The following is a 22,482-nucleotide window of genomic DNA, read 5'->3' as shown; positions in this document are numbered from 1 at the left end:
GTTCAGAGGTGGTAACAATCTCCATGTATGGTATAACTAATACCAAGAGACACATACAGTGTTATTCACATTGATAGAGAATTTGAGCAATTTCTTCTAGTCTAGTGCAATATGATATGATACATTTTTTCAAGCAAATGACTGAATTGCAAACTTTAACTTTACCATATATATTTTCTATTGCTTCCTTGAAGAGGTCCTCAAGTTTCTCTCTTAGAGTAGTGACAGATTCATCCACATCATCATAAGAAAGAAGAGAAGGGACATTGATGCCGTCTCTAGATGCAGGAGGAACGGAGAAAGACTGGAAACTCTACAAAAGGACAAAAACAGAACAGATTTGATTCAGTGTTCAGGCACATTTAGAACTTTCGAAAAAATTGTTTAGATACATAAAAGACAGTCTGACAGCTTCGCCACCATTGCTGTCAGAAAAATAATAAGATCATCAAATAAATAATGAATAAATGGCTCAAAACAAGATCTGGAAACCTATAAGAAATGGATGTGATCATCTGTGAGTAAAAACTGCTTTAGCTCAGCATCTCTCCTCCTCAGATCATCAATCTTCTGCTTCAGTTGCTCCAAGAGTCCTTCAGCTTGACTCACTTCAGCCTTTTCTCGATCTCTGATCATCTGTGTCACCTCAGAGCGGCTTCTCTCAATGGAGCGGATCAGTTCAGTAAAGATCCTCTCACTGTCCTCCACTGCTGCCTGTGCGGAGCGCTGTTACGACACAAAGACAAGTCCGAAAAGAGTCCTGAAAGAACCTAAAACATTTGTATTCCCCTTGAAACTCACCTTATGGGTCTTCACAGCCTCTTTCAGCTCCTAAATCTCCTTCTCTCTTTCCTGGATTCTCTTCTGGAACTTTCTTTCTATGTCCCAAAGCTGTTTCTGTAATAGTAACAAATAACATGCAGCTCTCACTGTACTGCATCATAAATGTATGTGCAACTAGCATTTGCAATAACAATACGTGCTTTTCCTACCTGTTTCTCAGCCCTCTCTGCTTTAGTTGAAACAGTGTGATGATTTTTGTGTTCATTCATTGTACACAAACAAACACATCGCTGGTCTGTGCGACAGTAAACCTCCAGCAGTCTGTTATGTTGAGAGCAGATCATCTTCTTGAGTCGTCCAGTGGCTTTAATCAAATTGTGTTTCTTATCTTTAAAGAAACTGTCATGTTGTTTAAGGTGACTTTGACAGTAAGAGTTCAGACACATCAGACAGGTCCTGAGTCTGACAGCTTTGTATTTTCTCCCAGTGCAGACGTCACACTCCACATCTCCAGGTCCAGCGTAACTGAGAGCAGTTCTTGTCTTCAGTTTCCGCACCATTTCAGCTAGCATCACATTCTTATTTATAGCAGGCCTTGGAGTGAATGTCTGTCTGCACTGAGGGCAGCTGTAAACTCCCTTCTGATCATCTTGATTCCAGCAGTCTGTAATGCAGTTCATACAGTAACTGTGTCCACAGGGGATGGTCACTGGATCCTTCAGTAGACCCAGACAGACTGGACAGCTGAACTGATCCTCAGCCACTGAAATACTGGCTTCTGCCATTTTACTGCATGTAACGTTAACGACCGATATAAAATTGGTTCGACGTTGGATATTAGACAGATATTCAGCCGCGAAAAAAAATCTGTAAATTCTTAGTGAATGAGTATAATTGTATAAAAATGGCTTGTCTGAAAAGCATTAGAACGTAGAACTGAACACACATCGCAGTTTATTTGTTTTACTCCTGCTCGATATGTTGCAACGGTTTAACAAAACAAGAGCAATTTGTGCACCAAGGTCTTTGAAGATATAAAGACAAACACTTATAACGCTCACTTGAATTTAAATAAGAAATAGTGTAAACTAGATATGTGATAGTGGTTATTATTATATTATTAATATTAATAAATATATTAATAAAAGAAAAACAATATTAAAAATCATTATCATTCCATAGTACAGTGGTTATGCAGTAGGCTGATTCCAGGTCCTTGTGAGAACATTTGAATGTTCGTTGTTTTCACAGAAGTATGACATCAAAACCAATTCACACTATTGAAATTAAAACCAGTAAATAAATTCATTTAAAATGAATACACTCTTCTGTATCAACCTCATGGTGTGTCTTGTTACTGTTTTTATAAGAACATTTTCATATTTGTTTTAGAACTATAACAGAAAACATGCTATTGAAATTCAACAATTAAGATAAAGCTGGCAAAGTCTTGTTTTGCAGTTGTTTTGACTTGAATTGAAAATCAAATTTTTAATAAATTAATTTATAACACACAGTTTTATTACACAACTTCAATGGGTGTGTCTTGTTACAGATTAGACAAACATCTTGATGGTGGTTTTAGCCAAAGAACTAAAATTGAACACAAACTATAGAAAATTAAACAAATACATAATTTAGTTTAAAATAAATACAATCTTCTACCTCAGCTTCAAATGCTGTGTCTTGTTACAGATTAGACAAACATCTTGATGGTGGTTTTAGCCAAAGAACTAAAATTGAACACAAACTATAGAAAATTAAACAAATACATAATTTAGTTTAAAATAAATACAATCTTCTACCTCAGCTTCAAATGCTGTGTCTTGTTACAGATTTCTTAAAGAACATTTTGCAGTAGTTTTCATTGTCAAAAGAGATGCAGAAGTCACTCTATTGACATTCAAAAATCACTTGCGAAACCTAGCAAAGAGTCTCCATGCCTAGTGAGAGCTTGATTAGCTGGTTCAGGTGTGTTTAATTGGGGTTGGAGCTAAACTCTTCTGGACACCGGCCCTCCAGGACCGAGTTTGGGCACCCCTGCTCTCCAGTATTACTGCCCCCTAGAGGAAGATACTGCAGTTGTTTTGACTGTGTTTGACATTCAGACCTTTAATAAATTAATTTAAAATGCATACAGATTTCCATCTCAACTTCAAAAGTTGTGTCTTGTTAATTGGGCCTAAAAGAGCATTTCTATGCAGGGTTTACTCTCATTTGTAAATCAGGATGCATGCTATTGAATTGAATTCAAATCTGTTAATAAATTCATTTAAAATGAATAGCCTACAGTCTACTATTTCAACTTCAAAAGGTGTGTCTTGTTTCTGATTCCAAATTAACATTTAAATTCAGGTTTTACTCTCATATGTAATTCAGGACACATGCTACTGAATGAAATTAAAATCTGTTAATAAATGAATTTAAATGTATGCAGTCACAACTTCAAAATCTGTCTTGTTACTGGTTTCTAGAAGAATATTTTAATGTTGGTTTTAGACACAGAATTATGAGAGAACACATGCAATTGAAACTGAATAGCCAATTAAATTGTTTAGTACTGTCCTGAGTAATATATTTTGCATCAAATATGTTTACAGTCCACAAAACAAAATAATAGCTGAATTATGTCAGAAGCTTCAGAAGAAACCCAATGTTTCCCATGTTGCCTGGAGGGTTTTTCTGAAGAATAATGGACAGTTTAACTGCTCAGGACAAATAAGGGTCTCATGAACAACTACCCCCCCCCAAAAAAAAAATTTATGGAATTTTTTAATTAAATTAAATTGCATATGAAAATAAAGCCTGAATTGAAATTTAGGAATCAGAAACAAGACAAACCCTTTGAAGTTTAAATGATGAGGAGGATGAGATGATGAGGTTGTAGGATGTTATAGATCTGAAATACACAATTGAGTTTAGGGTTACAGTGTGTTTATGTAAAAACAATTATGTTTATGAAGGCCAAAAGTACAAATGGACAGTATGTGAGCCCTTCACAATCTTGTGGGACAGTTTTAATATTTTTCTGTGACTGGGTATGTTTATAAACCCAAGTAATAATTAAAAAAATCTAACAATATGAAATATAAATTCATTGTCTATTTTACTTACTTTGTGGAGAATAGGAGAGAAGTTTCCACAGCTTAGCAGAACTGCACACACTTATATTATATATCCCATCTCAGGGTAAGTCAACTCAGAGTTCAAGATTCAACTAAGAATTGGTTGAACCTCCTTATTGAAACCGGCCCAAGAAGGCTTTTCTCTGTGGTGTTTGTATGTTCTCTCTGTGTTGGCGTTGGTTTCCCCTGGGTTTCTCCCACAATCCAAAGACATACCAGACAGGTGAACTGGGGTGTATTCCAGAAAGGAGGTTCAACAAACTCTGAGTTAAAACTTGAACTCTGAGTTGACTTACCCTGAGATGGGAAACTCTTGAGTTTTCGGTTTCAGAACAGCTGAATTGTGTTAGTTCAACCTACTCTGAGTATGTTGACTCTGAGTTTAGCGTGTGCACCATGACTATGAAAAGCCACGATCAATGGAGCTCCCGAAATTATGATTCACCATGGCAACAGCACCCGAAAAAAAGACTTCCACATACTGCGCAATACGTAACTTTAATTTATTAGAATATCAGAGGTGAAAACTGGCAGAACGGCAAGTTATTGGACCAATCTTCATTTTCATGGTAGGCTATCTCACGGGGGAAAAAACTAAACAAAACATAATTCAATCAGGTAAAGCTTCAAGTGTAAAAGGTTCATGGGTGTAGACATGATTTTACAAACATTTGACATATTCAATAAATATAATTTAGTGTCTATTTCAATGTGCAGCAGATTTTCTACATAATCTAATGCTCTTTCATAATTAGGCTAAATATGTTCTCTAATCCAACATACATTTCTTAATTAGTGTAATGAAATAAACATTTGATTTCTACTCAGCCAACAGCAAGAAGGTAGAGATTCAAGGGGCGTGCAGGGGAGAACCTGCACCAGCACCACTGACAGATGAAGAGGAGATGGCCACAATACCAATATTAAAATCCAACAGGGAAAAGAGTAATTGTTGCTTTTGTATTTGTAGGAAATAAAGATGACCAAATTAATAGTGAATAATTTGTTTATTTAACAGCTGTGGAGGTTACGGCATATAGCCTATCTCGTACTACCCTTCCATCTGACATCCTTCCATTCCATACAGTAATCAGTTTCATTTTCGGAAGGCGCAATGATAGGAATATGCGTGTCATCAATGCATCCAACCACACTGGAAATCCTAAAGGAAATTCTAATTATTAGGTTATGTCCAGAGTTCACAGCAAGATGTTATCAAGTGAACGTCATTTAAAAGTGGTACCGCTCAAATAAATATGCATGTGGATTTGGCAAAATAAAATAAAGTAAAATAAATTCCTCTCCTGGTGTAAATGTAACTCTCTGTGAATTAATGCAGCCTCCTCATCTACAGGATCCCGTGTAAAAAGACATGCCATTTTTTGTCACATTTACAATGTCTGCATGATGAAAATGAAAGTGGTGTGGTGAGAAAAATAATCTTGTTTCCATATGCATTAAGATTATTTTTCTTACCCCACTGGCAGATAATTTTACTTGTTTCCCCCAGGAAACAAGACTAAATATTGTATTTAATTTTTTTATATAGAAAATGCATCTTGATTTAAGAATTGTTAGATGTTTGTACTTGAAATAAGGCAAAAATCTCAACAATAAAAGCATTTTTGCAGCATGAATGAATGAATGAATGAATGAGGTATTTAAACATCGCTTATGCTTTAAAAAGGGGGAGGAGACCCAAAGAAACTGGGTTTACTGAAGAAAACCTGCTTCCGACCAGGGTCCTGTACCATGAAGCCGGATTAGCTGGCTATAGCCAGGTAAGTTTCAGTTTAGTTTGCACCAATCCTGGGTTTTAGGTACCATGAAAGTGAAGTGGCTTTTAGTGGTGTTCATCACCATAGTAACTTACGCTCCACAGCTAACCTTCTCTGGGGCAGGTTATGGTTCTGGTTTAGAAATCTCAACCCGAAATTTGACCAATCAACTTCAAGCAAAGTGACACATGTCTGATGCAATAAAGCCACTCCCCCAGTTTTTCTTCCTACTAGATAAAGGACGCTACATAGTAAAACCCTTTTAAAGATAACATTGTCTGATTTTTAGAGATGATTATTTTTTATAATTATTTTATATGATTTAATTATTATACGCTTAATCCATTACACAAGCTAGCTTAGTTTAATAGTAATTATCAAGCTTTTATTTTAAATTAATATAAACATATAGATAATATGCAATATAAATAAGTTTTAGAATCAATAACTTTAAACATGACAACATATGAGCTTAGATTTTTAAGTGTTTTTATACCTATAAATATTATCAACTCTATAAACTAACTTTACAACTTTTACTTGCACTTATATGGCAAGATGTTTTCTTTAAGTTTCCCTCTTTCATGGAAAGATCGTTTCATCTCACGTAAATGTGTTTAAATTCTTCATATTGTTCTATCTTTTAATCTTTGGTAGTGAATCGCACTGACTCTCTTGCGAGAAGTGAATCACAGTTTAAAGGCATGGGATTGGCTGTTCATTACTGATGTCACACTTTCATGTGCACGTGCCCCATTAACTCAGGATCAAGCCTGAGTTGACAGAGAAAGTTGATGACCAGATTCATGGTACCAACAAAGCCGGATTGGAGTGGTTTGGTTTTGTCAACTCAAAACTAATCCTGTAACCCTGAGTTTGTTCAGCCACCATCATGGTACAGGCCCCAAGTTAGGTTCACAGAGTAAGTTACTATGGTAACTTACCAAGAGGTTTAGTTTGGTCTTTTATTGGAACCGAAAACACTGAGTTTCCCTTTTCTGGGGTTAACAAACTCTGAGTTTCCAACAAAACCCACTTTCTGGAATACACCCCTGGAGATTGTAAGTGAGTGTGAAAATGAATGTGTGTGTGTGTGTCATCCCTGTGATGGACTGGCCATCTGTCCAGGGGGTTTTCCTGCCTATGACCCAGGTAAGGTTTCAGCCTCTCCATGACCCTATAGGACAAGTGCTTTGGAAAATATATGGAATAGATGGATGGATGTACAGTACTGTGAGGGTTCTAGTCCTCCCTCTCTGTCACTCTTTTGTCCCCACCAATGTGACTTCCTTGATCCATGTTTCCAAACAAAATCATTCTGAAGGCATCCATCCCATTTGTTTATCAAAAAGATCACCAAGAAAAAAAAAACTGCGAATAGGATATGACAATAGGACAATCTGGCTTGGGTTTCAGGTGAAATTGCTGTTAGTTGTGTTTGGAATAATTATTATTTAATTTCACAGTAAATATTCTGCTAAGATTTTATATTTCAATATAATTCCTGCAGAAATGGACAGAGTTTATCATTGTTCTGATTTTAATGTGCTTTTATCAGTTTTGAAAGCAGTGTGCTAGCATTTGAAAAATGTGCTGAAAATACATAGTGTTTGCAGGTTGTGGAGTATTAATGACAAAAGTGTTTGTGGATTTTGAGAAATGTGGTCATTGAATGCATTTTGTCTGAAAGCAATGAAAAATGATTCATAGTTTGTTTAGCATAGACTTCTGTACCGCTGAATGTGTGAACAGTTTTGAAAATGTGGCTTCAGTATTGAACAATGCTTGTTAGCAATTAAAAAAAAACTGTAATATGTGTGTGTCTGATGAATGACAAGTCTCTTACCAGTCCATCATCTTGCCTTGGCTTCAGCGTGAGACTGACACCTATGGATGTTCTTTATTATCTACAGTAAAATACAGGCAAATCACACAGGACGTATCACCTACCTGTTTTGCACACATCTCTTAAACAACAGGAAACTATTTGATCTCTTCATTTCAGGGAAAACAAAACCGAAGTATAGATAGTTTTATACAATTTCTGAAACATCTCACTGTTTACTGATGTAAGGAGAAAAAACTTGATATGATAGAATATCTGCATCATCTATATTGTTAGATGACAGCATTTCAGTGTTGATCCAAAATAAACTCCAAACCCCGGATAGAGCGGTTGAGTGAATGTGGTCTGGACTCTGTGGATGAGGGTCATTGTGTCAGAGATGCAGAAGGACAGAATTCCTGCTCTGTGATCCACATACACTCCCCTATTCTATAGAAGCTGGGGAATATAGGGAGTTCAGTCATTTTATAATTGTGCCAGAATTAGTAACTAGATGAAGTACATAAACATTTCCAGGATTGATCATTAAATCCAAATCTACTTTCTCCACCCCGTTCCTTCCTGCTGATGCTTTTATATGACACAGATATTTCCACCACTTCACTCGACCTCCCAGTAACAGCATCCACTCACGCTAAGCTGATTGGCTGGTCTTAGCTGGTTGGCCAGATGGTCTTCCAGCCTGACCAGTTAAAGAAGTGACCAAAACCCCTTTAAAACCAGCCTGCTGACCAGCTATGATCAAGCTGGATGACATCCTGCTATAAAAACCAATCAACCAGTTTAGGCTGGTTTTAGCTGGGGTTTTTTTTATAGCAGGATGTTCTTTGTGGTCAAAGAGACACACATTTTGACAAACACACTTTTTTGCACACATCTCAAAACAGGAAATTTAGTTGAGAGAACCTGAAACGTATGCGTTGCTCCAGCTGTTGTCTGTATCTGTATGTATGTGGAGGAACATGGCAGAAACCAGTATTTCAGTGGCTCAGGATCAGTTCAGCTGTTCTGACATCCTGCTATAAAAACCAATCAACCAGTTTAGGCTGGTTTTAGCTGGGGTTTTTTTTATAGCAGGATGTTCTTTGTGGTCAAAGAGACACACATTTTGACAAACACACTTTTTTGCACACATCTCAAAACAGGAAATTTAGTTGAGAGAACCTGAAACGTATGCGTTGTTCCAGCCGTTGTCTGTATCTGTATGTATGTGGAGGAACATGGCAGAAACCAGTATTTCAGTGGCTCAGGATCAGTTCAGCTGTTCTATCTGTCTGGATCTACTGATGGATCCAGTGACCATCCCCTGTGGACACAGTTACTGTATGAACTGCATTAAAAACTTCTGGACTAAAGATGATCCAAGGAGAGTTTACAGCTGCCCTCAGTGCAGACAGACCTTCACTCTAAGACCTGCTTTAAACAAGAATGTAATGTTTACTGAAATGGTGGAGAAACTGAAGAAGAAAAAAGTCCAGATGGCTCTCAGTTACGCTGGACCTGGAGATGTGAAGTGTGATATTTGTACTGAAAGGAAACGCAAAGCTGTAAAGTCCTGTCTGGTGTGTCTTGAATCTTACTGTCAAACTCACTTTGAGTGTCATGAGGAATCTCATTTAATTAAGCGGCATAAACTAACTGATGCTGGACGATTCCAGAAGATGATCTGCTCTAAACATGACCGACTGCTGGAGGTTTTTTGTCGAACTGAAAAGCGATGTGTTTGTTTGATGTGTGTGATGGATGAACACAAAAATCACGATGCTGTTTCTGCTGAAGCAGAGAGGACAGAGAAACAGGTATGCACATATAAGTAAACTGTGTTGATTGCAGTTATTAAGCCAATTAGGCAATCTATGATGAGATTATATCACATATTAATATTAATATATTTGAGATCTCTGGAAACCATTCAAACAAACTGATGATAACTGATCATCTTCTCACACTAAAACATTTTGAGTCAATTGAGGATGACTGAAGTTTTCTAATGTGTAAATTTTTTCCATGCTTCAGAATCAGGTTGGAGAGATAAAAGAAAAATGCCAGAAGAGAATCCAAGAGAGACAGAAGAATCGTCAAGAGCTCAAAGAGGCTATTAAGACTCACAAGGTGAGACTCAGACTAATCTGGTTAGTGTTAGACAACATTTTCCAGTTCCACTAAAGCCCACTGTGGCTAACAGACTGATGATCTTATTGTCTGTGTGTCATAACAGCGCTCTGCAAAGGCGGCATTGGAGCACAGTGAGAGGATCTTTACTGAACTGATCCGCTCCATTAGGAGAAGCCACTCTGAGGTGACACAGATGATCAGAGATCAGGAAAAGGCTGAAGTGAGTCGAGCTGAAGGACTCTTGGAGCCACTACAGCAGGAGATTGATGATCTGAAGAGGAGAGATGCTGAGCTGGAGCAGCTTTTACACACAGATGATCACATCCATTTCCTACAGGTAGCAGAGACTAACAGGACTGTTGTCCTGAGCAATGTCTTTTGACTAAAGAGGTATTTCCTAATTTTACTGTTAGTGTAATATTATAAAACTATTACCTGAGACACTAAAATAAACCGTACAAACATATCAGTTTTGTTTTGTATATATAAAAACAACAGTATGGTATAAAAAAACAGTTCAAGTTTAGTCTCAGACCAGTTATATAGTATACACCGACACAAATGGTTCAGATCTTGTAATTTTTGTCATTTTCAATTTTGATGTCATAGTGACTTTTACATTTGTTAGTGTAATATTATAAAACTATTACCTGAGACACTAAAATAAACCATACAAACATATCAGTTTTGTTTTGTATATATAAAAACAACAGTATGGTATAAAAAAACAGTTCAAGTTTAGTCTCAGACCAGTTATATAGTATACACCGACACAAATTGTTCAGATCTTGTAATTTTTGTCATTTTCAATTTTGATGTCATAGTGACTTTTACATTTCTCTTTTATATTGACATTCCTTTCCCAATGTTGATTTAAAGCAGATTCTTTCTTATAGACTAGTGACTGAAAAAGTGTATAGTGTGTGTAAGTGATAATTACTTAAAGGGGTGGTTCACTGTTTTTTTTTCTAGGCTTGATTGTGTTTATGGGGTGCAGCCTAACATGTGTTAATGTTTAGTTAAAAAAAACGCATTATTTTTCACATAATTTTCCTTTATTCCACACCTCTCTGTCCCTTCTCTGAGAAACGCCTGATCATTTCCTGCTTTATGAAGCCCCACCCTCAGAAATAGGCGATGGGCTCTGATTGGTTAGCTAGCCCAGTGTGTTGTGATTGGCTAAACCGCCTCTAGTGTGCGTCTAATCGTCCCGCCCCTCATCTCTATTGTATTGTAAACAACAGTGTCGTTAATATCGCTTATCAGTTTGAGCCCGACTGAGAAGCAGAGGATATTATTGAAGAGGATCGTGCAGAACCTGTGCAAGCACGGCTTTTAATGGTAGGCCTATGTTTCTTGTTTGTTGTTGTCTCATACATTTAGATATGCTGTTATTTGTAAATGCTACTGCTTATGTTAGCTTTTAATACACGGTTTTATCCTGATTAAAGCTTTAATACAGTACGGCAACTGCACACGCGTCCATGTTTACTGCTTCTCATAGCTATGTGAAAATAAGTGTAGAATTGTAACAGTTCATTGTTGGAGCTGAGCTGAATGAGAGAAAGAGAGAGAGAGAGAGATGCAGAGTGTGTGCAGAGCAGGGGGACGCGAGGAACAGTATTAAGAACTGCTGCTTTAGAACATTGATTTTGAAACTTATGAATCCATTAGAATCATTAGAAGACAGCATCGCGATTCATATATGAATCGATTTTTACATGCACGTCTAGTTTTCTCTTCCTCTTCTCTAAAGCAGCGCAGCATGGCCTGATTGGCCTTGCCCCCTTCGTTGCGTGTTCCCGGGGGCGGGGTTTATCTGGGTTTGAGATGTCACAAACCCGGGAAGTAACTTGTTGTAGTCCCTACCAGCTGTTTTTGTAGGCATTAAACTGCTAGAATTTTAAAAGACATTTGCATTGAACTTTCAGCTTCGTAACTTTGCAGATATTGTTTATGCTCAAACAGCAACATGACATACTAACTAACATTAAAAAAGTGAAATTGCAATAAACCACCCCTTTAAATAGCATGGGCCTGAAATTAAACTTACAAAATTAATACAGTACAGATACTGCTGGAGTTGAGGCTGTGAACCGACCCAGGGACCCCATAACACAAGTCTAGAACATAAGTGATCACGATCATTAACCCATGCACACACACTCACACACTCAATATTTAGATTTTAGAAATAAACTGTAGGTAATGTTGATTGCAACTTTCTTTTTATTCTTTATTTTCAACTTGATACACACTCAGTTCAAAAATAGACACTGCAAAACGTCTCAGGTTACTTATGTAACCATGGTTCCCTGAGTAGGGAACAAGACACTGCGTCCTCTAGGGTTCGCAATGGGGAACGCCTCGTCGTGACCCGTGTCTGAAGCATACATTAAAAAAACACCAACAACATGTTGGCCGGCGACAGCCCATGACGTCCCTACCGTTGCGACTATAGTATAAATAGCCGCCGGGCGAACACAAAATCCATGTTAAAAAACATGGATTTTAACACTTCTTCGTCTGAAGCTTGCGTCCGAAGCATGGCAGGAAACCTAGAGGACGCAGTGTCTCGTTCCATACTCAGGGAAGGATGGTTACATAAGTAACCTGAGATGTTCCCTTTCAAGGGAACTTCAAACTACGTCCTCTAGGGGTCGCTATGGGGAATGGTATACCTGAGGGGAGTGCATGCCAGAAACCTATGGCGAGCACTAAGTACCAATTCTACCGTAGCCATGGGAGTTGCCCCTAGGACGTACGGTTTTATCCTGATTAAAGCTTTAATACAGTACGGCAACTGCACACGCGTCCATGTTTACTGCTTCTCATAGCTATGTGAAAATAAGTGTAGAATTGTAACAGTTCATTGTTGGAGCTGAGCTGAATGAGAGAAAGAGAGAGAGAGAGAGATGCAGAGTGTGTGCAGAGCAGGGGGACGCGAGGAACAGTATTAAGAACTGCTGCTTTAGAACATTGATTTTGAAACTTATGAATCCATTAGAATCATTAGAAGACAGCATCGCGATTCATATATGAATCGATTTTTACATGCACGTCTAGTTTTCTCTTCCTCTTCTCTAAAGCAGCGCAGCATGGCCTGATTGGCCTTGCCCCCTTCGTTGCGTGTTCCCGGGGGCGGGGTTTATCTGGGTTTGAGATGTCACAAACCCGGGAAGTAACTTGTTGTAGTCCCTACCAGCTGTTTTTGTAGGCATTAAACTGCTAGAATTTTAAAAGACATTTGCATTGAACTTTCAGCTTCGTAACTTTGCAGATATTGTTTATGCTCAAACAGCAACATGACATACTAACTAACATTAAAAAAGTGAAATTGCAATAAACCACCCCTTTAAATAGCATGAACCCGTCCTCTAGGGTTCGCAATGGGGAACGCCTCGTCGTGACCCGTGTCTGAAGCATACATTAAAAAAACACCAACAACATGTTGGCCGGCGACAGCCCATGACGTCCCTACCGTTGCGACTATAGTATAAATAGCCGCCGGGCGAACACAAAATCCATGTTAAAAAACATGGATTTTAACACTTCTTCGTCTGAAGCTTGCGTCCGAAGCATGGCAGGAAACCTAGAGGACGCAGTGTCTCGTTCCATACTCAGGGAAGGATGGTTACATAAGTAACCTGAGATGTTCCCTTTCAAGGGAACTTCAAACTACGTCCTCTAGGGGTCGCTATGGGGAATGGTATACCTGAGGGGAGTGCATGCCAGAAACCTATGGCGAGCACTAAGTACCAATTCTACCGTAGCCATGGGAGTTGCCCCTAGGACGTTAGACGGCTGTCCGTGACATTATCCCCTACGGCCAAAGGCCTATGCTACAAACCCCAAAAACGTACCTGTTAGGGCCAGACTCCTGGGCCCGAGGTAGAGCTCAAGGCTTGGAATCAGGAATAGATTCCTTTAAGTGGATACGACCAAGAGCCTAACATCATACTAAGTCTTGGCCTGTCACACAGGGTCTACCGCTTGCTCTGCATGAGCTTGCTGAAGGAACTGTCTCAACAGACCCCTAGTAGCAACACCCTGTTAAAGTAGGTATCCAGAGGATACATAGGTGGAGTGGTACCCAAGGTGGAACTGGGGCTTTAACCAACTCAAAAAAAGGGCACAAAGCTGCCGCGCGTAACTCTCACCATACAGGATTTTAGAAAGAACGCAAAGTACTAGATTGCGAACTTACCACAGTGTGGATTTTAGAAAGTGTACAAAGACAAGTGTACAAAGTGCACACTTACCATAACATGGATTTTAAAGATACCGTCCTAAGGGGCTCTCATGGCGCTCTGAAAGAGCAGCCCATAGATGGAAATGGTACATCACCAGAACAAAATGTTCGAGAAGCCATCAGCTCGATCTATAGTAAAATGCTAGTATGGCTAGCAGTAAGTTACCTAGCTGAGGGAGCAATACACCCAGCTCTCAGATGAGAGGGGGCTCGACCTACAGCATGTTCGTTAGAAATCAGAAGGGTAAGCGTACTGCAAGCATAGCAAAAAACTCGGCACACCAGGGAGGCAGAGGAAGGGCCTAATTCGCCCGATGTTGCCGGTTCCAGGTGCTCTGGGAAAACAGAGAACTCAACTGTCACGTGAGAGGAGAACTCCGAATTCAGAAAGGAGTAGCGTGCTGAGTGGCAAGCTCAAAGATAACCCTCTGAGATGAGGGGAGCACTGCCTGAGACAGCATTTCACAAGAAGGTTCTCACAAATGCCACCTATACTTCCCGCTCGATGCTCGAAGCAAGAGGGGATATCCTGGTGACCAGGAAGCCCCTCATGGCGACCTAGATACGGCTTACAAGACAGGGCAGCCTGAAAGCATAAGCCCAGCCCGGACGTCCAGGAAATTTTGCAGTGCCATGCCAGGGGCCTGATGATCAAGAAGGCTCCCGCAGAAGCCTGTGATCTGGCCGCATGATCCAGGAAGCATGAAGCCGGAACCAGGGCTATCATATCGACTGGATACAACATCGACGAGTGAGGTAATCACTGCAAGTCGAGAACCTGGTTTCTGAATCCAGCAGAGGGGGTGCTCACCAAGGACCTATCCTAGAAAAAAACAGAAACACACAGGTCCCGGAAAACACTGCAAAGAAAGCTCGCAGATGGAATACACACAACCACCAGCGTATTAAATATATATTTTTATAAAAATGGATCTACCCGAAGAAGCCTCTAGTCCGGACCATCAGTAAGGTGGTTACTATGAAGCCATAGAACCAACCGAAACATCATAGGTCCAGCATAGGAGACTGTAATGCAGGAAGTTCCTACCTGACCTCGGTCAGGTGGAGAGATAGTGTTAAAGGGGAATTAGGAAGGAGAAGATAAGGGCAGATGTTAAATCCCCCAAGGGAAATGAGTAGATACTCAAGTATCACTCTGATCCGGACGAAAGCGCTGACGCCTCGTCTGGATCACATCCCTTAGGTCTTGCCTACCTCCCTTTGACCCGCGATTCCTCCTACCCCTACCACAGGCGAGGGAGGAGCGCAAGCCGCGACACTAGCCTTCTGTGCCCATCTCTGATCCTCAGACCGAGACGGGCCAGGACCCCTGGGTTATTCGGGCTCAGACCTGGACCTTCGTGGAATGAAGGATTTGAAGGCCGCTGAGCGTGCCTTCGCCTCCCTGAACTTCTCAACCACCGTCTCGACGGAGGTACCGAAAAGTTCGGAAGGCGAAACCGGAGCATTGAGAAGAAAGCCCCTCTCTTTCTTCCCGATATCTGCCAGGTTCACCCACAGATGTCTCTCCGTTACCACCATAGCCGTGCCCATAGCAGAGGCGGCCTGCTTAGTAGCACGGAGAGCGAGATCTGTGGTGCGGCACAACTCAGCTACCTCATCGGGAGAAAGGCCCTCGCCTTTATCCAGGTCTTTCAGTAGATCAGCCTGATACGCCTGAAGCACCGCCATCGTGTGCAAGGAAGCGACAGCCTGACCTGCTGCTGCGTATGCCCTGCCATTTAAGCGAGATGTATCCTGAAGGGGATAAAATGGCAAGATCCCGATCCCCACGAGCTCATTCTCCTCCATGCCTCAGCAGCGGCGGGTCCTGAACTGCGGGGAGCAGACGGTGCCCCTCTCTCCTCGAAAAGAGAGATAAATGAGAGCGGCGTTTTTTCATCGGAAACGCTCACAGTTAACGCAGATTGCCCCCTCGTGGACATCGCGTGCATGCTCTTCGCCCAAACAAAAGACGCAAAGATCATGTGTCATCAGGCGTCAAATAACGACGACACGGATGCACACATCTTCTAAACGTCTTGCTAGTGCTCGCCATAATGAAGGAAGAAAGATAGCTCTTACCACGGAACGCACGCTTCAAACAAAACAGTCAATGAAGACGAAGAAGAGAATGACATGTTCTCCTGGTGCCTGTTTATACTATAGTCGCACCGGTAGTGACTTCATGGGCTGCCGCCGGCCAACATGTTGTTGGTGTTTTTTTGAATGTATGCTTCAGACACGTGTCATGACGAGGTGTACCCCATAGCGACCCCTAGAGGACGCAGTTCGAAGTTTCCTTGAAAGGGAACAGTAATTTAGGGGACATCAAGGTAATTTCAAGCAAACTGAAACAAAAGGGCACAAAATATTTGTGTTTATAATTATAATATGGATAATATTATACTTACCCTTAATGGAAAAAATAAGATTTTTTCAGGATTTTTTTTTACAAAAAATATAATTATCATCAATGGACGTGAAACGACTATGCAGTCTATCAAACAAAACAGTCAATGAAGACGAAGAAGAGAATGACATGTTCTCCTGGTGCCTGTTTATACTATAGTCGCACCGGTAGTGACTTCATGGGCTGCCGCCGGCCAACATGTTGTTGGTGTTTTTTTGAATGTATGCTTCAGACACGTGTCATGATGAGGTGTACCCCATAGCGACCCCTAGAGGATGCAGTTCGAAGTTTCCTTGAAAGGGAACAGTAATTTAGGGGACATCAAGGTAATTTCAAGCAAACTGAAACAAAAGGGCACAAAATAGTTGTGTTTATAATTATAATATGGATAATATTATACTTACCCTTAATGGAAAAAATAAGATTTTTTCAGGATTTTTTTTTACAAAAAATATAATTATCATCAATGGACGTGAAACGACTATGCAGTGACACCAAGGGTTTACAAACCCCTGGTTGACAAGCTGGACATGCTATAGGGAAAATAGGTGCAATAAAATATAGGGGAGGATGTTGGTAATGAAGTTTTTGTTTCTTCTTATCTTTGATGTTTCTGTATTTATTCTCTCTAGAGTTTCCAGTCTCTCTCTGAACCTCTGGAATATACAGATGTTCCCAGAGTTGCTGTCAGTCCTGTCCTCCCTTATGATGATGTGAGAAAATCTGTCTCTCAGTTGAAAGAAATATTGGAGGAGATCTGTAAAGAGAAAACAGAACGGTTATCTGGTGGAGGTACAGTGACAAAAACAGTTGCTTTCAGAAAAAAAAATATTTTGTAACAATGTTGAAGAAACTGGAGTATAGTAAAATACAGTATGAAAGTAATACTTGTTTCCTATAATTATTAAAATGAATAATAACTATTCTAACTACATTTGTTTATTTTCTTAGTAACATACATCAACATTTTTTCCAATAATGAACCCAGGACCAGGGAGGAATTCCTACAGTGTAAGTCACTATGAAAACACACACACACACACAGAGAGAGCGAGAGAGAGAGAGAGAGAGAGAGAGAGAGAGAAATGGAGAGTATGATAAAAGGCTTTTTTTTTAAACACTGATTATTAAACAGTTCATTACATAAGAATTAGATGTTATATATACTCATTTTAAATATACTGTATACTCTATATATTGTTTAAGAAAATATGTTTAAAAATTAAAAATATCATGACTATAGGTTTCAGAAGGTTTAGTGTTAAATATCCTGTCTCCATCTCTGTAGCTCTAGTAGACCACATATTATTGATTTATGGAAAGGTTATATGGCAAGGTAATAATGTTTTAGCAACAAATTAAATAAACGAAAGAGAAAGCAAGAGTATAGATATATTTTTAGAGTTTCATTTTTATATTCTGTATTTGTTTAATGATTTGGTGATTTAGCTATACTTCCCTTCAAAATCAACGAACTCAGACTCATACAACATGCATGTACTATACAAACTGAGATTTAAATTAAACAGTTAAAATTAAAATTACATTTCTATTTTCATCAGATTCCCATCAGCTCACTCTGGATCTAAACACTTTGCATAAACAGCTTTGTCTGTCTCAGGAAAATAGAGTGGCTACATACACTCACACAGAGCAGCCGTATCCAGATCATCCAGACAGATTTGATGTTTGGCCTCAGGTGTTGTGCAGAGAAAGAGTGTTTGGACGCTGTTACTGGGAGGTGGAGTGGAGTGGTGGTGTGGGAATATCAGTGTCATATAAGAGCATCACCAGGAAGGGAGAAACTAAAGATTGTTTATTTGGATATGATGATCAGTCTTGGAAATTGCAGTGCTCTCAATCCAGTCACTTATTTTTGCACAATAGCATAAAGACTAATATCCCTATATTCCCCAACTCCTGTAGAATAGGAGTGTATGTGGATCACAGAGCAGGAATTCTGTCCTTCTACAGCGTCTCTGACACAATGAACCTCATCCACAGAGTCCAGACCACATTCACTCAACCACTCTATCCGGGATTTAGGATATATTTGAGATCAACATTTAAACTGTGTAATCTGAGAGAGTAGATTGAAATTTTACAAATGTTCTTGGTACATGATCCAAGGTTTGAGCTACATGACGAATCATACACAGTCAGATTTTTTTTTGTGCCCACTCTTTGTGTGTGTCCATTATACATTTACAACAGTGACTTCTGATCCTCGGATCTGATTGGCTGAGAGTCTTTCCCAGCCGTGTGATGTTGTGTCGCCACGGGAATCTTTTCATCAAGTGACATAGAGTGTCTGAGGGCGTAAGTACAGAGGTCCGTCCCCACCACAGTTAAGTAAAAAATATGAATCTTTACATCATAATAATGAGAAACGTTCTCATAATAGTGGCTTAATATCTCATAATAATGAGAAACTGTATCATAATAATATCATAATAATGTTACTTCTCTCGTATCAGTGAGAAACATTATGTTACTTCTATGCTTCCATGCATGCGTCAAGCAGCGGAGAAGAAGAGTGCGGCTTACAAGCGACAACCGCTGGTCAAAGCCGTGCAAATGTACTAAATGTAACTTATTAACTGGTAACTATTGGTTTTTGAGTTTCAATGAGGGAGTCACACAGAGTGGAATTGAGACTTTAATATCTTTTGGCAATAAAATACATTTTAGACGCACAGCTATTTTGTGCACATTGCTCTCAAACACAGAATAAAGAACACATTTCTATCTTCAGTTGAACGAACACCAGAACATACTTGATTGAATAGTTGTTTTATGTGTCTATGAAATGGCAGAAGCCAGTATTTTATGGGCGCAGGATCAGTTCAGCTGTCCAATCTGTCTGGGTCTACTGAAGGATCCAGTGACCATCCCCTGTGGACACAGTTACTGTATGAACTGCATTACAGACTACTGGACTAAAAATGATCAGAAAGGAGTTTACAGCTGCCCTCAGTGCAGACAGACCTTCACTCAAAGACCTGCTATAAACAAGAATTTCCCATTCAGCCCTGCCAGATAATGATAAACGAGCTTAGCTTGCTGTCCGAGAAGGAGGCTCGAACCCGAGGCTCGGCTCGAGCTCTGAGTAACAACCCCCCCCCCCATGATGGTACAGTGTGGAGGAAAAAAAGATTAGGAATTAGAGGAGGAGAAGTGGAGGTGGAGGGATGCCGGAAGAACTGTTGCTCGAACGGAACAATGGCTGCTGCTTATATACAGTTGTAGTTATGATTGACAGGACTGGATGTTTAGGCTCCTCCCGAACCTGGAGTGTGGAGTGTGCTGTCTGCACTGGGAGAAAATATAAAGCCATCAAGTGTCTGGAGTCTTACTGTCAAACTCACTTTGAGTGTCACAAGGCTTTTTGCACAGGTAAATGACACGAGATAACTGATGCCTCTGGACGAATCCAGAAGATGATCTGCCCTCTACATGATAAACTGCTGGAGGTTTACTGTCGTGCTGACAAGAAGTGTATTTGTTTACCGTGTACGATGGATGAACATAAAAAATCACGACACTGTATCATCTACATCAGAGAGGACATAGAAACAGGTAGGGAAGAAAAAAAAAATCTTTATTTTATTTGAGAATATAATAGAGCCATAGCTGTTTAACACAGTGTCCATATATATATATATATATATATATATATTCTCATTTGTTCAACAGAAACTGTTGGAAGACACACAGAGAAAGTTCCAGGAGAGAGAGAAAGTGCTTCGGGAGCTGAAAGAGGTTTTGGAGACTCATAAGGTGAGTTGTTAACAGAGGAGAAAAATAAATGCTGGATATTAGAAAAGCAGTCATGCTGAAGCCCACTGTGGCTAACAGACTAGACTGAATGATTCTTTATGTGTGTTGTAACAGCGCTCTGCCAGTACAGACAGTGAGAGGATCTTTACTGAACTGATCCGCTCCATTAAGAGAAGCTGCTCTGAGGTGATACAGATGATCAGAGATCGAGAAAAGGCTCAAGTGAGGCGAGCTGAAAGACTCTTGAAGCAACTGCAGCAGGAGATTGATGATCTGAGGAGGAGAGATGCTGACCTGGAGCAGCTTTCACACACTGATGATCACATCCATTTCCTACAGGTAACTGAGATCTGAATAACAAGACAGTGCAGTTATGTTATTTGATTAGAGAGAGTTATTTCCTAATTTTACCATAATTATAAACCGTGGTGCTAGATGTGCTACAGAATCACTTAAGATTCATTTAGAAAAAGAAGTATATAAACAATCTGGGTGATGGGGAGGAAGCAGGTAATTACGTTTCTGTCATTGTTTTATATTTGTGTTCGTTTTTTTTCTAGAGCTTTCAGTCTCCCTGAACCTCCAGAATCTACAGAACTAATCAGTGTTACTGTGAGTTCTGTCCTTTATGATGCAGAGAAATCTGTCTCTCGACTGAAAGAAAAACTAGAGTTAAGAGTCCGTAGAAAATATATTTAGTCGAGGTATTAATTTACTTTTAGAAATATGTAACAATGTAGAAGAAACTTAAGCATAATAAAAAAGTGAGAATTATTGTAATTATGTGTTTATTTTCTTAGTAACATATATCAACATTATTCAAACCCATATAAAACCAAGACTAGGGATGAGTTCTTGCAATGTAAGTCACTATGAAAATAGTAATCACATTAAATTATTATTTGTATTTATTTACATCAGATTCCCATCAGATCTCTCTCACAGAGCAGGAATTCTGTCCTTCTACAGCGTCTCTGACACAATGACGCTCATCCAGAGAGTCCAGACCACATTCACTCAGCCACTGTATCCGGGATTTGGATTTCTGATCAACAGTGAAACTGTGTCATCAATAAAGTTATATAGTATAAAATCACTGAATAATCAATAAATAATAATCTCATCAGAGGAATCTAATAACAGTGTAACTGCGAGATAAGTGCAAATATGTCACTATATGGCAGTAATTATATAAGTATAAGCTTTGATATTCTTATGGAGCCAAAATTCAGGAACTCTCTCAAAACAGATGCCATGCAACAAAACAATAAAACTAATCTGGAGAAAAGATCTCCAAAAAGAGCAAATGACACCACCTTGCCCAAACTTCTCTCCTTGTTCATTTATGACCCCCCTCTCCCTCTCCCCAACAGACTTCACTGAAAGTTCACCAAGAATATCTATCTATATACCACCACAATTGGTGGCTGACTAAATACTTTTTTTCCCCACTGTATCTTGTGAATCTGTTATTTTTCATGTCATGTTTAGTACCATTGTAGGTCTCTGTGCGATTGGTAAAATGGTCTCAATTTCACAGCAGTCTATTATATTATGAGAAAGATTGAAAACTTTAGAAGAATTCTGTTCTGCTGCTGAGGGGTGTGTCTCCCTCAGGGTCTGGTGAGAATGTTTTCTCTTCTCCGGCCAGGTGTGACCCTTGGGTCACGGGATCATGACAAACCAAAAGGTATTTTATGTTTTTACAACTGATTTGAAGACTTCTTTGTTCTGGTCTGGATATACAGTACAGTAAGCGAAGTGGCATTACAGTCATTGGGGATTCTGTAACCAGAACAACCCCACACAGTGTGTGCGAGTCTCTGGAGCTCTGCATCCAAATCTCTCACATGCTGCTGTGTGTTTCTCTGCTGTCGGGTATGCATCTCTCACTCTTAGATTCATCTTTGAGCAATTGATGTTATGCATTTATCTGAAATGGAACTGAATTGAATTCTGCATTGGACTCTCATTGATTAATTATGTAATTGGCATGATACATTTTTATCTGACAAATAAAATGTTATATTTGATTTATTCTGGGTTCTCCTGAAATCATTATTTCTAGTAGATTAAAGTGCAGTCTGGTGATTCCACAAATCTGTGTCTAGGATAGATCATTCAGAAGTACCAGTGAATGGAGCATGGGGCATATCATTCAGGACTTTCTAATTTCTGACTATCACTGACTTAGCAAGTTGCAGTTTCGTGACTCCAAAAAAAAAACTAAAAACTTTTTGTTATGTGCAAGCAGAGAGCAGCCTACTATAGGTTATATAATCACCTTGCAAGATCAGAACTGGCGAGTTTGTGTCTGTGAGTTCACTATCGGCCGAATGAATTTCTATGCGACACCGGGTCCTTGAACGAATGATTGAATGAACGAATAA

At 39.5% G+C, this 22,482-nt stretch overlaps 1 protein-coding gene and 1 pseudogene across 1 annotated transcript; one reads left to right on the top strand and one right to left on the bottom strand.

The window, feature by feature from the left end:
- Positions 1–492: 492 nt before the first annotated feature.
- Positions 493–1,568, bottom strand: LOC107567708 (E3 ubiquitin/ISG15 ligase TRIM25-like; annotated as a pseudogene).
- A 7,184-nt stretch (positions 1,569–8,752) lies between these two features.
- LOC107567707 (tripartite motif-containing protein 47) lies at positions 8,753–21,501 on the top strand. Its single transcript, XM_016253451.1, has 10 exons — positions 8,753–9,331; positions 9,549–9,644; positions 9,751–9,984; positions 16,945–17,104; positions 17,264–17,323; positions 18,527–19,891; positions 20,009–20,092; positions 20,207–20,431; positions 20,653–20,796; positions 21,014–21,501. Exons 1-6 carry the CDS (start codon positions 8,753–8,755, stop codon positions 18,547–18,549), a joined length of 1,152 nt encoding a protein of 383 aa, XP_016108937.1. The 3' UTR covers positions 18,550–19,891; positions 20,009–20,092; positions 20,207–20,431; positions 20,653–20,796; positions 21,014–21,501.
- Positions 21,502–22,482: the final 981 nt, after the last annotated feature.

The sequence above is a fragment of the Sinocyclocheilus grahami genome, unplaced genomic scaffold, assembly GCF_001515645.1.
Source record: "Sinocyclocheilus grahami isolate Dianchi unplaced genomic scaffold, SAMN03320097.WGS_v1.1 scaffold1181.1, whole genome shotgun sequence".
Classification (NCBI taxonomy): Eukaryota; Metazoa; Chordata; class Actinopteri; order Cypriniformes; family Cyprinidae; genus Sinocyclocheilus; species Sinocyclocheilus grahami.
The sequence above is the reverse complement of the archived record's forward strand: the minus strand, read 5'-3'. Positions and strand labels throughout refer to the sequence as shown.